Source organism: Nymphalis io, chromosome 1 (assembly GCF_905147045.1).
Source record: "Nymphalis io chromosome 1, ilAglIoxx1.1, whole genome shotgun sequence".
Taxonomy (NCBI): domain Eukaryota; kingdom Metazoa; phylum Arthropoda; class Insecta; order Lepidoptera; family Nymphalidae; genus Nymphalis; species Nymphalis io.
In genome coordinates, this window is record NC_065888.1 from 13,700,060 (window position 1) to 13,717,207 (window position 17,148).

At 31.7% G+C, this 17,148-nt stretch overlaps 2 protein-coding genes across 5 annotated transcripts in view; one reads left to right on the top strand and one right to left on the bottom strand.

Annotated features, from left to right (window-relative positions):
• LOC126770323 (protein shifted-like) lies at positions 1-15,849 on the top strand. 3 transcript variants are annotated; one of them, XM_050489699.1, is made up of 8 exons: positions 1-162; positions 6,584-6,744; positions 8,815-9,054; positions 9,775-9,939; positions 11,939-12,139; positions 14,800-14,895; positions 15,029-15,232; positions 15,647-15,849. In XM_050489699.1, exons 2-8 carry the CDS (start codon positions 6,585-6,587, stop codon positions 15,685-15,687), a joined length of 1,107 nt encoding a protein of 368 aa, XP_050345656.1. In that variant the 5' UTR covers positions 1-162; position 6,584; the 3' UTR covers positions 15,688-15,849. The 3 variants fall into 3 exon arrangements, with proteins under 3 accessions (XP_050345656.1, XP_050345649.1, XP_050345665.1); XM_050489692.1 differs by lacking the exon at positions 1-162 and having other exon boundaries at positions 6,571-6,744; XM_050489708.1 differs by lacking the exon at positions 1-162 and having other exon boundaries at positions 6,571-6,744; positions 9,775-9,918.
• LOC126770518 (5-demethoxyubiquinone hydroxylase, mitochondrial) overlaps positions 12,575-17,148 on the bottom strand; it is a 5,236-nt gene continuing 662 nt past the window's right edge. For both annotated transcript variants that reach the window (XM_050489954.1, XM_050489945.1), the window contains exons 2-4: positions 14,679-14,761; positions 14,213-14,441; positions 12,575-13,159 (exon numbers count right to left, since the gene is read on the bottom strand). In XM_050489954.1, coding sequence (XP_050345911.1) covers positions 12,882-13,159; positions 14,213-14,441; positions 14,679-14,750 — 579 coding nt within the window. In that variant the 5' untranslated portion in view covers positions 14,751-14,761 and the 3' untranslated portion in view covers positions 12,575-12,881. The remainder of the gene's footprint in view (positions 13,160-14,212; positions 14,442-14,678; positions 14,762-17,148) is intronic.

A 17,148-nucleotide genomic window follows, 5' to 3' on the forward strand; every position in this document is an offset into this window, starting at 1 on the left:
GCGGCAGTCCGTGTCCAATCGTGTTTAGAACAGCACGTGTGCGCTTTGTTTAAATTCGTTAAAAAAAACACGGTTTCAGTTCTCGATCTGTGCAGTGAATTTAAAAATATGACCGCGTGATTTATAACCGTGTTCATATATTTACCACAGAATATATATCAGGTACGAATTATATTTAGAAAAAATAATAGCCTTCGCGAATTTTGTTCAGAATACCTGAGAACATTGATCCCACTTATGTGTTTAATTGCTTTATAGATTAGGATCGTGTGCATTCTTGGGTTTTTTGTTTTTATAATTTTAATAATTGCTTTTTATGCCTAAATATTTTTTTTAATTTTTAACCAAAACAAGTAGTTGTTTTATAAATATCATTTGTAATCTGTATGTGCATATTAAAATAAAAACATTAAAATTTTATAACGAATCTGAATTAAGTATATTTTTTAAAAACTACCTCTTTCACATAAACGCTAAGATTAAACGCGTAAAAATGTAAACAATACTATGTGGCGGTGCCGAGAAAATCTGTAAACATAGTTTATTAATAGTGTCCCTGGATCATAATATGTTGAACTGTAAAGTGTGCATCATGTCCAGGTAAAGCTGGCTGTTCACTATATTAGGTCATTGATAAACGATTTGCACTTAAACTGGTTTCCAACTTCCAAGCGTGAATATCAATTATGTAAATAACATAGCAGCAAAGCGATCCGTTAATAAAATTTGCATACAATTTTATACAATTAGGTTTTTAAAATTGATTTTAAATTACAGGCTTTTGTATGAAATAATTCTTAAATTAATTCTTAAGTTAAAGATAATAAACTGTTTTTAATCTTAAGATTATTTAAACATTCGCCGATTTTCATTCTTGATATTGTAGCATTATATACGAGAGTACAGTTAACAAACAATTTATCATTTCAATGTATATATAAAACAAAAATTGAATGAATTGAAGTGATAAAAAGAATGGTGCTGGATTAAACTACCGCACTCGTGTGGCTTTACAAACTGCTACACGACCACAACAGTATCGATGAAATGTATTTATGGCATGGGTATATCCTTACATGTGTTGAATTCTATTATCCTTTTTTAAATAAAACAAGACAAACACATCACTAAGTATATTCATTTTTGTAAACCACATTATAACATTATAAATTAATACAATGAAATATAAAGATAGTACAACAATCTCACCTTCAGTTGATTTTGCTACCAATGCACAAAACGAACTGAGAGCAAATCAATAAACAGCCTTTTATAAAACACTTAACCCTACTTTAAATTATAATTTATTTGTCTTGTTGATTTTCTTACATTTTATAAAAATAGTCAAATCAAAACCATATTTATGTAAATCATACCATTCTTAAAATTACATAGCTTACACATGGAAGGAATCACGATTTTACTAATCTTATTTTTTCGCTTACATTACTGACATGTCATGTGATATTTTAAATGTCAGTAATAAAAATCATTATATTAGCCATTTAAATACTGATACGTATATAGATTTTACATTTATCTAATGTTTCTTCATTATACCTAAATTATCTGTTTTATGACTTAATAATAATACGATACGTATCAATAAAAGATTATGTATTTCGATTAAAGAAACAAGTTACTGAATAAAGTTTATGTAGTAAGTAAAATTTTCGCTAAATATTTTGCTATTCATAGGTTTTTTTTTAATTTCTACTTTTAAATTATTAACTATTAAATTAAATCTCGGTTAGCACTATAATATTTTATTTCGAAAAAATAAGTTATTTGTCTGATATAAATATAAAAATAAATATCTTTAATTACAATGTGTAATCATAGTAAGATTGTTGATTTTGATTGAAGAATCCTATCGACTAGCATGTTGAATGCATATTAAAGACATTAACAATATATTTTAATATAATTATACTTTATTCATTCATTTACACCAATATTTTAACCTATTCAAATATAATATAAAATTAAAAAATACCTGTTTATGCTTGTTATAAAATATTAAATCAAGAGTTAATTATACATATTTTTCTATAAATTCATAAAAAATATTTTTGTTTGTCATATGTTCAGTAAATAAATTAAAATAATAATAAAGTCATGTATAGGCGTCCTTAGTCGACGGACAGGAGCGGTCGCGGCCGTCAGCCGGACCTTGTTTTTTACTTTTTTCTCGGTTACCTGTTCCCGAACGAGTCCGCTCAACGGCTGGTTAAGTTAACAAGTGCCTGGCAGGGGTGTCGAACCTTTTTTTACCATTTCTAATTTTGGTAAAATAATTAATATTATTATATTTTTTTTTAGTCACAAAGATCGTCAATAACCAACCAATGCCATCGCATTGATTACTATTTAAGTAACAGTAATAAATGCGATGGCAATAAATAATACACTGTTATTCGCAAATAATTCCTAGGACCAATGACAATGTGTTTTTTAAAAAATAAATTAGGTATTTAGGTACGTAGGCGTAAGTTGACCAAATTGGTGGGTATAAAGTAGAGTATAAAGTTTCAACACTTCGATAACCACCGCGTCGGCATTAGTTTCGCAAAATCGCATGGGGTCATTCGCTTGCAACGTCCCTTATCACAGGAAATGTTCGTCGCATCGTAGATGTGACATTCAAAACCGCAAATTGTATTTTTATTCAGTGATTCAGAATTATCGACAAATTTATGTCGATGGATTGATTTTAATAATTTTAAGATTTTAATAATTATAAGATTTATTATTTGTAGGTACGATAGATACTGTTTGTCAAAACAAAAATAAACTAATAATTTATTATAATGTTTAAGGTAGTTTCTACATATTTATACCTTAGACTGTTTTTTTAACTCATGATATAATATTATCAAATAACAAAGCGATCCGATTACGAAAAAAAAACATGAGATCGAATTAATAGTAATAATTAAAGTATATAATAATAAATATGACACTGCAGACTCTAAAATAGCACTTGAACGGACTTGGCATATATCAATGATGGATATATATATCAATCGATTGTTGAATTTAATCTGTGCAAGAATTATAACCACAACCAAAGCTTCAACATTTTATTAGTAATTAAAATTGTCTGGTAAACTTCTTATTTTCAAGTTAAGTTCAGGGCGTACGTTATTACAATTATTATAGACTGATTTCATACAAATCGAATACTCATATCATTGTAACTTTATATTTAGCTATTTCAAAAAAATAAATAACATAAAATGGGATAGAACTTTAACTGTATCCGTGTAATGACGGCCAAAGTTTGTATATATTTCAAAACTATTGTAGGAGATTATACAGATTTTTTTGAGCATTCAGCGACTACAGGACAATTAATTGACTGGTTATTCTTATAAATCCCGTATTATTTACTATTCAAGCATATATTTATTCACTTCAATGTATATACAAAACTTATTTATATATTGCTTATATTTATAACTAAAGGTTGTTAGTCAGAGTCAAGGCTTTACAAATACATCTTGGTCAAATGTAAATAAAACTATGAAAATATCCATTATCCTTATTTACTCAGCTTAAAAAATTCATTAACGTGTTAAAAAATACGATATTAATAATTTAAGGAATGACTGGTAGTCCTTGAACCTACTTGAACTTTCTTTTGTTAAAAAAAAATTGTGGTCTGTTAATATCCCACTGCTTGACCACGAACCAGCTCACTTGCTAAATAGTAATTAAAAAAATATATTTGGTGGTTATTAATATGCACTTACTCAGCTTACTATATGCATTCACATGTTATATCCAACAGAGACTTCTTCAACTTTTCTTTTTTTCGGATCATTTGTTTTTATAACATTACACTGTCTTAACATAATTATATAGTAAAAATATAATAAAAATAGTCAAAATATAAGAAATAAGGCTTGTAAGCATTTTTTAATAATTGTTATTTATTAATGTAGTAAGTATGCAAAATATTTTACTTTGTCGACAACCCTATTGAATTTGATGTGACAAATATTATCAGTTGTCAATGTTTGCACTAATTATTATTATGGGTCTTTATAGGTTATCTGTAAACTGTTATGCTGATAATGAATTTTATTAATAAAATATTGAAGTTAATTGAATGAAAGCATTCAATGTTAATTTTGTTGTAATTTGATATGTTTTTTTATTGATATTGATATAATTATTAGTATAATTAAATTGAAAAGTAAATATAACTTGAAAAACATTGTTTTTGGTTATCTCGTTCGTAATAAATGAAAAATGTATATAATACAGTACAGTAACAGCCTGTTAATGTCCCAATGCTGGCCTACTGTGTTACAATGTAAAATGGGTACATTGTCAATGTCAAGGAATTTAAATAGGTATTAAAACTATAGAGTTTTAACGATTTTTAATTTAATTTATTCACAAATATATTTACCTACGTTTTGACAAATTTGTCATTTTTTAAATATAATAATTTTTTCCTATTACACTTTAAAATTGCATGATCATAATTTTAGCATATCATACTAGTAGAAATATTTGCACTCTGTCGGTGACAGTCGATTGTGTAAATGTAAATAATTAATATTATTATCTTGATATTACCTACAATTTGGCAAATTAATACATTATTTTTATAAAACGTATGCAATATACAAAGAAAAGTAAAATATTAATGGATCTACTAGACAAAACTAGAAAAAATAGTTTAACGCCCCTGACTTTGTATTCGTGTGACTATTTTTTTTTTGTTAACACCTTTTGTTAGTATAATTCGACATCGGGAGCGAGAAAAAAAAAGTATTAGACATTACTTTTGACAGGGGTTATTTAATGAAGTTGTCGGGTTTTTTCACGCGTCGAGCGTTTCTCACGACTACTTCATTGTGGGAGCACGTCTCGAACGGTCCCAATCAATTATGTTAACTGTGATAATTTTAGTTTTTTTTTGTCTCGAACGTCATCCCACTATTTGTATGGTCAACAAACATATTATACGCCAGTTACACGCTTATTATTTGGTTATACATTTCGGTTAATGTAGTGTTAAAGTTATGTTTGGTTTTGAAAAAAAACAAAACCTTTTTATAAACCAATAGATATTTCCAGCTTTTTATATATTTACTAAACTACATTTCTATTGTATTCAAGATTTAACAGGTTTTTAATGTAGATAATGATTACCATTTTGTTTAAAAAAAAAGGTTTTGTGAAGTATAAATGTCATTGTTCCTTGTTCGGAATATTTTTATACAAAAATAAAATTCCCACTTCTAACACAAGCTTTACGCTTAAGTCGAGCGGTCAATATGAATATAAGTTATAAATATACCCGTAGAAGTATTATTAAATTAATTAAATATTTGTTAAATATAATAACTTATTAAAAGTAAGTGTTTTAATTAAATTGAAGTATTTTCAATTTAATTAAAACAAAATATATGATATATTATCAATTCGATGACAATCGTTCAGTTCTCCGTTTTTTATATATGCGCGGGAAAACTATTTTTTTTTACCAAACAATACTAATGACGTTCTGAAACCGATTATATTTTTATTAAATCAAATACAATATAGAAATATGTAATTATTAAATATATTAAATGAAGTACATAAATAAGTATTTCTAACATAAGTTAATCTTTAAAAATAGGACTTTTTCAATGTGTTCTTAAAAAATGCTTTATTCAAACTTATTATTTAAATTCAATTTCAATTAAATGATTTCGGGTATTCCGACGCACTCGGTGCTGGTAATTCCCAAAGATCATTTGGGGGAAAGGCGTAAATGCATATTTATAGCGAGTTACAAAACGTACTCTTAATTCTGTATGTAACAGGTAAAAATTGGCAAGAAAAGCTGTCCGCTGAGTTTAGGGCTGCCATCCGTACTTTATATTTATAATAGAGTTACGTAATGTATTTCGGGCAAACGTACTTTATAATTTATGAGCTTTATTTTTTATCTATACTTTGGAATATTTTTTAATTAATTATTATTTACTTAAAGAAACAAAAAGGTGGCTCAAATCACTTTTGAACGTTTAAAAATGTACTAAGTATTAATGTGCTTAAATTTAAACTGTAAACATATTCAAGTTACTAATGAATTTTAGTTATTGCTAGAATAATGCAAAATGAAGAAAAAAAAAGTATGTATGTAATACAAACATGTACATAACACTTACACGTTTGAGTAAAAGTCGATGATCTTTTCTACTGTTTTTTTTTATAAAATAGGAAGGCGGACGAGCATATGGGCCACCTGATGGTAAGTGGTCACCAACTCCCATAGACATTGGTATTGTAAGAAATGTTAACCATCGCTTACATCACCAATGCGCCACCAACCTTGGGAACTAAAATGTTATGTCCCTTGTGAATGTAATTACACTGGCTTACTCACCCTTCAAACCGGAACACAAAAATGACAAGTAATGCTGTTTTGCGGTAGAATATCTGATGAGTGGGCCACCAGTGAAACCGTACTGTACCGGAAACCGTACGACATGTATAGCTACATAATTTGTATACGTATGTTAAATATTGATTCCATCATTGCCAATTATTATAATTCAAAATTTATGTTATTCAGAATGTGGCCGTCGGCGTCATTCGCGGCACGGGTGTGCGCAGGAGTGGCGCTGGCGATGTCGCTTACCATGGGAGCTGGTCGACGGGATTACAAGGACCCCGAGAGGCAGAACTCAGACATATCGCTTTGGATTGATGAACGGCAAGTGAGGATGTTTAGTGGTGAGTTTGCATAATAAACTATTGAAGAAAAAAATAAGCCAGCCTAGCGTTTATTAATGGCAGATCTCAACCTTAAAACATAAGAGCTGCATAGGTTTAGGGAGAATGTACCTGAATTATTGTTGCTGTATGTCACAAAAGTATGGTATATGTAAAAACCCGAGATGGCCCAGTAGTTAAAACGCGTGAACCTTAACCGATGATTGTGAGGTTAAAGCCGGGCAAGCACCACTGAATTTTTATGTGCTTAATTTATGTTCTTAATTCATCTCGTGACTGTGAAGGAAAACATCGTTATGAAACCTGCATGCATCTAATTTCACTGAAATTCTGCCACATGCGTATTCCACCAACTCGTATTGGAGCAGCATGTTGGAATAAGATCCAAAACATTTAGTCTTAGCCCAGCAGTGGTTCATTCAACTATCCACGATTTAGGTGTTAACCTTACATAGCTATCCAAAATAGACCATATGCTAGTGACACGTAGCCTGATCTTATCAAGGATTGGTTGAGAATAATGTAGCACTTTTTAACAATACGACATATTCCTAACAGTAACCTAAACTATTAAACTCATCGAACTTCTACTCGTAATATGTCAGAATGTGATGTGCGACATTGATTACGATACTTAACTGAAATGTGTAAGGTGTTAGTTCCTTATAAACATTTTTTCTAAATAATTAGCCTAAGATAAATCATTTTATACCATTAAAAGAATAATCATAAATATTTATACAAATTGAACTTTACTAAAACCTAAGTACATACTTAACTTCCCTATTATCTGTGATATATTATAACTTGATCATGACCTGCAGACATCTTGGCTTTACGCGGCAAGATTATGACCTCATATCAGTTATCTTACGGACCCCGTTAATAGTCAATAAGAATACTGTTAGGTTAGTGTTTTACTTGCCCACACTTTATTGGTATTTAATCAAACTCAAACCAAATCAAAATCATTTATTCCATATATAAGCATTAAACTTACTTATTGATTGTCAAAATAGAAACTACCACCGGTTCGGAATTAACCTATATACCCGAATATAAATCGATATCTGAATTACAGTAGATAATATATAAAAATGCATAAATTCAAAGAAACATTATAAAGATGCTATGTTTATTCTGTATCTATTTTATTTGTGTACAAGAATTAGTTAACAGATTATATTATCTGAATAATTTGTAACAACAGTAATTAACGTGCAAAGTAAGCGAGTAATTTTAGTTTTTATTACATAATTATTAAAAAAACTCTTAATTAATAACACACAATTAACAATAAAAATCATAATTTAGCAAAATTGCTTAATAAAACTTTTTGTTGAGAATTTACAAACTAGTTTTTATAATGATAATACCTACAATTGGTTTTATTTTGTCTATGGTTTTTGTCAGAAAGCCGAGATGGCCTAGTGGTTAGAACGCGTGAATCTTAACCGATGATCGTGGGTTCAAACCCGGGCAAGCACCACTGTATTTTCATGTGCTTAATTTGGGTTTATAATTCATCTTGTGCTTTACGGTGAAGGAAAACATCGTGAGGAAACCTGCATATGTCTAATTTCGTTGAAATTATGCCACATGTGTATTCTACCAACCCGCATTGGAGCAGCGTGGTGGAATAAGCTCAAAACCTTCTCCTCAAAAGGGATAGGAGGCCTTAGCCCAGCAGTGGGACATTAACGGGCTGTTACTGTATGGTTTTTGTACGAACGCAGCCAGTGGATATAACAAAATAACTCTTAACAATCGTGGCTTCAAACAAGCAACGAACAAGCACGGTTAAGTTGTAGCGCCTTTTGTGTTTATAATTAATCTTGTGCCTGGCGATGAAAGAAAATATCTCGGGGAAATCTGCATACGTCGAATGATGTTGTCTACTTACCCACTAACCTGCATTTATGGAGCGTCATGGAATAAGTTCCAAACCTTCTTAGGAGGAGATTTTGCTCAGCAAAAACGATTAAAGAAAGCTTTCTGAGTTATATCGTAAATTAACCAAATGCATTTAAACGAAGTGCTTAATTTAAACAAAATGTTAACCATTTCCAGGTATATCAATGCAAGTATTCGCAATATTAAACGGCAACATATCGCCTTACATACTCGAACCTAATTTCTCCCACAAACTACCTGTGATACCCTCTGAAGTGGGTTACGTCAATTTTACTTGGCGTTCAAAGAAGCGGTACTTCTATAACTTTGATACACTGACGTCATCTGACCCTAAGGTCTTGAAGCCACCATTCCTATCCATCAAAACACAGGGCCGGGTGCCTAAAGCCTCTAAAGGTAGGTATCGCATTTTATAGTTTTTAAGAATAATTTCAATGAGTACTAACTAAAGATTAACGGGTTTCAGAGGTGGAAATTGAGACGTACACTGTTTACGAATCTTTTTTTACGGAAGGTACATACATGTACAAGCGTACTATTTTAGCATTATAACAGTGTTGCTTCGCAAATAAATTTTGAGGAATGAAATGATATTAGCAACAATTTTTTTCTTTATAGAATAGAAAGGCGGGCGAGCTTATGGGCCACCTGATGGTAAGTGGTCACCAACGCCCTTAGACATTGGCATTGTAAGAAATGTTAATCATCGCTTACATAGCCAATGCGCCACCAACTTTTAGAATATAAGATTTTATGTCCCTTTTGCCTGTAATTACACTGGCTCACCCTTCAAACACCGAACACAACAATATCAAGTACTGCTGTTTTTTGGTAGAATATCTGATGAGTACCTACCGAGACGAGCTTGCACAAAGCCCTACCACCGGTATATACCGGAAAGTCTAGACCTGTATAGTATCTGATATTCAGACTATCAATTAAACATGTAAGTGTTACATAGTAATGGTACATAGGTACCCACAACCACCACTGTCTTAAGGGGCCCATTTGTAAGACTGCAATCCCATAATAATAAATTAACATACGTACAGTTTTTCTTGCTGTTCATTTAAGTAGTCATCCATTTTATATTGTGTTTGTTTAAATTGTTCACAGAGTTCAGTATATTCTTGCCATGTATGGGAAACGTGAGTGGTGTGGCAACATTTGAAATAGGGCTAGTGCTCAAAAACGGTCGTGGCACCCCGTTGAAGGGCACGCCCCTGAGACTAAACCTAAAGAAGGAATGCGCACAGAGAGGTGTGTATTTAGAAAGGACAGGTATTGTATCGCCAACGCATTTTTAACACTCGTACGAATGTTCTTCCTAATATTGTAATTGATTTTTCTTGTTCATATTTAAAGCTCGGTTTGCTTGTTTTTTTTTTTGTCTTTGGTAGTCTACTTATTGACAACGGTGATAATAATCACGTTACGACGCACGGGATCAGAACCTTAGTTACAATATATAATGATGTTAACAATGACTTACATTGTATCTAATTTATTTTATTTTATGTGATATTTGCTATAAATATCTTCAGTGATTTATCCTAGTGTATGTACGTGTTTGTATGTTTAAATGCGAATAATTTTTAAATGTCTCTATTTTCATTGAATTCAGCTTAACTTGTTACTTGTTAGAAATATACAAATCTCTGAACAATTAAATATTATTATTAAAAGTAAAGACTCAATTTATTAGTCGGTTTTATCGATTACAATGTTGGAAGTACATTCGTAATGCTTTATATATTTATAATTTAGATATAAAATAGGAAATCATAACTATCCATAAGCAACGCCTTTTTTAACATCTAAATAAAGTCTCTTTTAAGCTTATTAATTTAATTTTTTACGCTTCTTCCATTATATAAAATATAATTTTCGTATAGATCACTAAAAACGTTCATTGACAGCGAAAAGTGTTGCTTCGCTACTAATAACGATATATCTAGTACCTTTAGACAAATAGACACACTTAATTTATTTCATTATTAAATAGATATCTGAAATATTATTATAATATATAAAATATTAGAACCTTAAAGCTACATTTATAGGGAAGGATTTAGAAATAAATCCATGACAATAAAACTTGTTATGGTTGGACGGCATAATTTGAGGGAACGTCAAATTGACAGCTATCCAGTATTTGTAAACTTAATAAAATCATTCTATTTTTAAATCATAAATTTATAAAAATTATGATTTAGTAAATATTTTATTTAAAAAATTAAACGTGTAAATATTTAATCTGTATTATTAGAGAAATAGATAAAAAATATTTTTTAATAAAAAATTTTTTTATTCATTATTATTGCGAAATTCAACATAACCAATTCACAGTCCAGGGCTCAGACTAGCCTGGGATGTAAAAGGGATAATTTAAGTAATGAATTTAATAGTAATCATTAATAATAGTAACTGTTCAACCTATGTTGTATGAATTGTATAGACGAATTGCGCGCCAATGTTCATATTACACCGTTAAGCTGTGGTTCTATTCAAGCATTCAGGAACAATACTATGATTGACGTTTTATCGTTCCATTGTTTAAGATTTATAGTTATTAATTTTATTTTTATAATATTGAACAATAACACTAGACATAACTTCAAAACGTGATATAGGACTCAGGTACTTGATAAATTACCAATAGCACGTGTGATTGAAAATCGCCTATTCTTTTTCTAAGATATATTTTTGTGCTGTGCACATCTATGGGATAATATTTTTTTAAATTATTTACTTTTTGACTAAGTTTAATTTCCCCCCTTTCATAATAAATAAAATAGATGAGCCAACTTGGTCTGTAGACAGCGGTTAACAACAGATAACCATCCATTTTTACTTTTGTCATGTTTAGAATAATCTTAAGATTTAGCAAAGTATCAGCAAGTTTCTATCCAGGATCCAGAATAAAAAAGTGTCAACGTTTGAAGTGTTCGTTTCACTCCTAAGTAGTAATAAGTCTGCGCCCGCACAGCTGGCCCACGTGCGCGTCAGGCCGTATTAACCGAATCCATTGTTTTCCGGGCACATTTCGCCGAGCTCGCAGACTGGCTGAGTTCACGGTTCCTCTACTCACAGCAGATTGCGTTTTTTAGGTTGGTACACTTGCTCGCTTTATATTTACATAACGCTTCTACCGCTTCGCTTTTTAAAAATCACAATCATTTTTTATTGCACGATAAATAATATAAAACGAATTAACTTGAAGGTTCAGCTTAAAACGGGGCAGTATTGTATTTTCGGTTAACGCGCAATCGCCCCGCAGGGCCCGACCCGGAGTGCGACAAGAAGTGCGCAAACCAAGGCTGGTGCAACAGCGACAAGATCTGCCAGTGCCCCGAGGGCTACATGGGGCAGCACTGCCGCACGGCGCTGTGCTACCCGCAGTGCATGAACGGCGGGAACTGCACGGCGCCCGGCCTGTGCTCGTGCCCGCCCGGCTACCAGGGCCGCCACTGCGAGGGAGGTCCGCCTATATGCGTTACTTATATACTTAACCAATAGCTATACAACTGGCCCAGAAGTTAACGCGTGAATCTTAACCGAATACTTACATGCAAGCACATCTGTTTTCGTGTGATTAATTTGTGTTTAAAATTCATTTGTTACTTGGCGGCGGCAAACATCGTGAGTAAACCTGTTTGTATCAGATGAAAATCGCCCTTATGTCTATATACCGACGTCTTGGTATAAGCTGCCAACTGTGTCCGCGACAAAAATAAACAAAGACAAAAATAAATTAAAATAAATAACTAAATAAGATTATATTTTTACAAAATTAATTAAATATTAAGAACCGGCAAAAAGCAAACAACGCATTTGTTAATATTTTCAATATTATTTAGTAACATATATTTGAAGATAAATTATGACAAATGTAGCAAAAAATAAAACGCTCGTCTTCCTTAAAAAATATAATACTCTATCTACATTTAGAAAAACTACAAGTATTTATTTGAAACAACCCGTAACATTGCAGTCAATAATATTTGTATTTATTTAACACACCGTGTATAGTTGCTCAGCAATAAAAAAAAAACTGTCGTTACATTCAGCATATTAACTCGTACTATGCTGACAAACGATCCCCATGAATCAGAGCATTCAAAATTAAAATATTGCAACAAATACTGTAATTCACTAAAAAAAAACTAAAAATTGACATCAGAAAAAAAAGTAAATTTATTTATTTTGCTGACCGTCACTATCTAAATCTTTTTCGATATGGATATAGCAACCTTACAACCTGTCTTGATGACTTCAGTTAAGGCTTTATAGAAGGGCGCTTGTTCGGCTCCGTGGTCGATGCCCGTGTCGTGGTGTTCTTGTTCCTCGTCCCTGAACTTGGTGATCGTTTCAAGGATTTCTTTGTCCACGTTCGGGTCTTCCATGAGGGTCCGGAGCTGGTCATTGTAATGGTCCACTATGACAGTTTCGACTGCGACAGTACACGCCATCGCTGCCTCCTTTCCTAATAATGCTGTACCTGTGTATAATAAATAATATATTATAAAAATTGAATTCGTTATGTTAAACTTATATAATAACAAAAGATATATAATAGCGGCTGAATAGTTACAGACGTATATGTCTCTTTCTTATTGTTAATGCAAGATTACATTCAAAAAACCTACAGCTTTGCCGGCGTGGAATTCAGTTTGTGACGGGAATCCTTCAAAATCTGCCATTTCAACTTACATAATGCCTATTTGAATTATACTTATAAAATATGTAATTTATTGGGTAGCAGCGCGGTTGTCTAAAATTAAAAAAAAAACAAATGGCTGTACACTCGCAAATAGCCGCATTAATATTAAAAAGAGACAGTTATTTTGAAATCATAGACACTTCAAGTTTATTTATTTGCATACATTGATCAAATGAGAAGCACACAAATGGGCGCATAACAAATCAGTTTGTGAGCTATGCTTTAGAAATAAGTCTTAACGTTATAAGTATATCTTACAAAATATTAGCAAGACATTATGCAAGCAAATGTTGGTAGGCAATACCCACTTATCATTTATTCGAAAGTAAAACATTAATTATTTGTATTGTCTATGGGTTTGAAGAGTGAGCCAGTGTAAAATCACATATGATATAACATAGATCCATGGTCAATGACGCTTGGAGTGGTGAGCAACGCAAGAATAAGTTAGCAAGGATAGTACAGTTTATTCTTCTCTCTGCGAAGTGTCTATGGAAAAAAAGTAAAAAATTAAAATATACACCTACTCATATATTATTTATATCAAATAGATAGGCGGAGAAAAAAAGGTCATCGACGATAAGTAGGCACCATTGCCCATAGACTTTGGTCATGTAAGAAATATTGACGTTACCTTACATCGCCTATGCTCTACACAAACCTTGGAAACTAATGTTATGTTCCTTATGCATGTTACACTGGCTCGGTCACCCTTCATACCAGAACACAACAATACCAAGTACTATAGTAGTACTGTTTATCGGTAGACCATATGACGAGTGCCCGGTAATTACCCCGACCTACCACCAAGTAAATTGTTCGATTACTAACCAGCTCCAAGCGCAAATCCTGCAATATTCCATAGAGGGGTCATAACGGTTGGTCTCACGCGATATTTCGAGATGAGTTCTTCAAATTTCTCCCTGTGTTTAATCTCTTGCTCCCACATGTGTTTGATCAGCGGCCCCTCAGCCGTGTTCCCCAGGACTGCCATCTGCCCTGCGTATATACGATCCGCCCCAAGTTCGCCAGCATGGTCTACACGAATTATTGCGTCCAGCTGAAGACAAAATTAAAACTAATATTATTAAAAAAAAGAGAAATTATAGCAAGAGTATAATATTGTGTCGCAACTTTCAGTTTTTTTTTTAAATATTTTATTTTAGTTAATACAATAGTGTCGGATTACAACAACAAGGCAGAAAGATTGTGCTCTTTGCACAAATGCCTGTGCGGCGTGCGCCTATGCACTGTAATTTGTTCATTACGTATGACATTTTTTGTTAAATAGACTTACTTGAGGATTTTTCTGCCATGTTGTCGAATGTGCTCTCCTCACTTGATGTAAGAGAAATTGTCGTCGGAACATATTCGGTTAATCTGAAAAATAGAAATAACGATATTTCATATTGTTTCAGGAATATGTTCGCAGAAATGTTTAAATGGCGGGAAGTGTATACAGAAAGATACGTGTGAATGTCCAAAAGGATATTATGGACGTCGCTGCGAATTTTGTAAGTACGATTTTTCTATATTTAAAATAGCCTTATTTTTTTTAAATCATTTGATAATTTGGTTTAAGTTGAACTAAGCTCCATGTAAAAACTTTAAATATACAGTAGCATTAATCGAATTTAAAATCGGCAGCGAAATGCGTGATCCCTTGTCTAAACGGGGGCAAGTGCAAAGGCGTCAACAAGTGCCGCTGCCCCGCGGGGCTCGGCGGCAACCACTGCGAGGTGGGGCGCCGCGCCGGCGACTGCGCGCGCGCGTGCCGCCACGGCGTGTGTCGCGCCGGCGCGTGTCGCTGCGAGCCCGGCTGGCGGGGGCGCTTCTGCCATCGAACTTACGGTTTACATTTTTAAATTATAAAACTAACATCATATATTAATTTAAAAACTATCTCATATTTGCCATGTTTAGCTTTACAAGTTTTACAGTTAATATGTACATGTAACACATATTCGTAAGTTTCATATTGTGTTACATTTCTCCTTATAAAACTGTTTCTTAGTAAGGAAACAAAACTAAATGAAATATAATAAAAAAAGAACACTACTATTGTCATGATTGATAATTGTAGTGCTTAAAGATTTGTGGTGTACTAACAGTAACAGCCTGTGTGCCTGTGTGTGCTGGGCTAAGGCCTCCTCTCCCTTTTTTGAGGAGAAGGTTGTGGTGATAGTTTTTGTGGTGTAATATTAACAAGATATTATTTATAAGAGAACCACTCAGTACTACTATAACATATTTATCTTTTTACAGGATCTTCAGAAGAATCTGGCGAGTTCAAGAGGCCGCGATAAAAAAAAAGCAATACAATAATAACACGTCAGCAGATGTAACTTGTGATTTCATTATTTTTATAAGAACTTTTTATACAGATTTTGTATCAATAACTAAATTAGTCATTTAGATGTAAGTTTAGATATTAAAAAAAAATATTATAAATTAAATATATGATGACAAATATATTCAGTTGTATTAATTGTTTAACCTTTACATTAATACAATCAATTACCAGTGTTTTTGAAATTATAAGTAACATAATTATAGAGACCCATTTTATTTCCAATTAGACTTTTTATTTATAAACTTTTATTTAACTTCAACTGTTAATGTGTAGTCAAATAGAATTAAATTTTGAACTAGTTCTGCTCAAGAATTAAGCTAAAATTTTGCAAATAATACTAGTATTTGTTTTAAAAAATATATTATACCAAATTATTTTATTAACGCTTAGTTAAGAAGTCTAGGTACCCGTCAAAATTACTTGTGAATGTTAATGTAAAAAGGGACAACAATATATTTAATAATCGATATTGTAACACATAAAACTCAAATACAGCAATGCTTCCTTCTTGGTCCAATCTAAGTCCTACCATTGATCTATTTTTCTTAACTTTTTTTTTTTTACTATTAATAGGCCAGCGTTTGACCGTTGACTTGTCTGATGTTAAGCATCGACATCGGTCTAAGATGTAGCACGCTTGCCTATAAGAAACCTGTTTACTCTCGATTTGAAGACACCAACATTGTACCTATCGGGAAATACAGACTCAGGCAAAGCATTCCAAAAAGCAAAATTAATTTAAATAATTTAAAACATATGTTGGTTCACAATCTAAAAAGGAAAATAATAACAATCTATTTTTGATAGGTGGTTTATGCAACATTTTCTTAATGTATCAGTTGTGTTATGATTTTTTTTTTAATATAAAACAAATCAAAAGCTGTATTATAGCAGTTCTCAACCATTTACGATTTTTATTATGCATAATAAAATTGTTATTCACTTTCAAATAAAAGTTGTATAAACATTATACATGTAGATGCACTAGTTGGTCTTATACAAATCCATATCATCTCTTTCCATACATACTTAACTAGCAGAAGCCCTGTTTTGGTAGGCATCAATTAATAATTTATTTAATTATACTTTAGTCCAAATTTTATTAAAAACTGTCCAGTCATTTAAGTAAAAAAAATGCTATAAAAGAGAAAGTTTTTAGAGAGGGAACATCACATACCATATTAAAAATGTATATATATATATTATAAGTAAGTGTAGAATTATTGCATCACATTACCTAATATTTCTATTGTCAGGTAATCATTTACTAGTCTTTACATAGATTACAGAAATACTTGTTGCACACATATATCAAAAGCATATACCTGAGTTTATATATTTTCCCACCTTATTAAGTACATATAGCAAAACCAATGTATATAATGATAATAACTGTTATTGAGTAGTATACAAA

Excerpts from the sequence above, each read along its gene's own strand:
- LOC126770323 (XM_050489692.1), top strand. The coding sequence starts at position 6,573 with ATGTTATTCAGAATGTGGCCGTCGGCGTCATTCGCGGCACGGGTGTGC. Across the intron at positions 6,745-8,814 it reads GCAAGTGAGGATGTTTAGTG|GTATATCAATGCAAGTATTC; the intron begins GTGAGTTTGCAT and ends AACCATTTCCAG. Across the intron at positions 9,940-11,938 it reads TGTGTATTTAGAAAGGACAG|GGCCCGACCCGGAGTGCGAC; the intron begins GTATTGTATCGC and ends ATCGCCCCGCAG.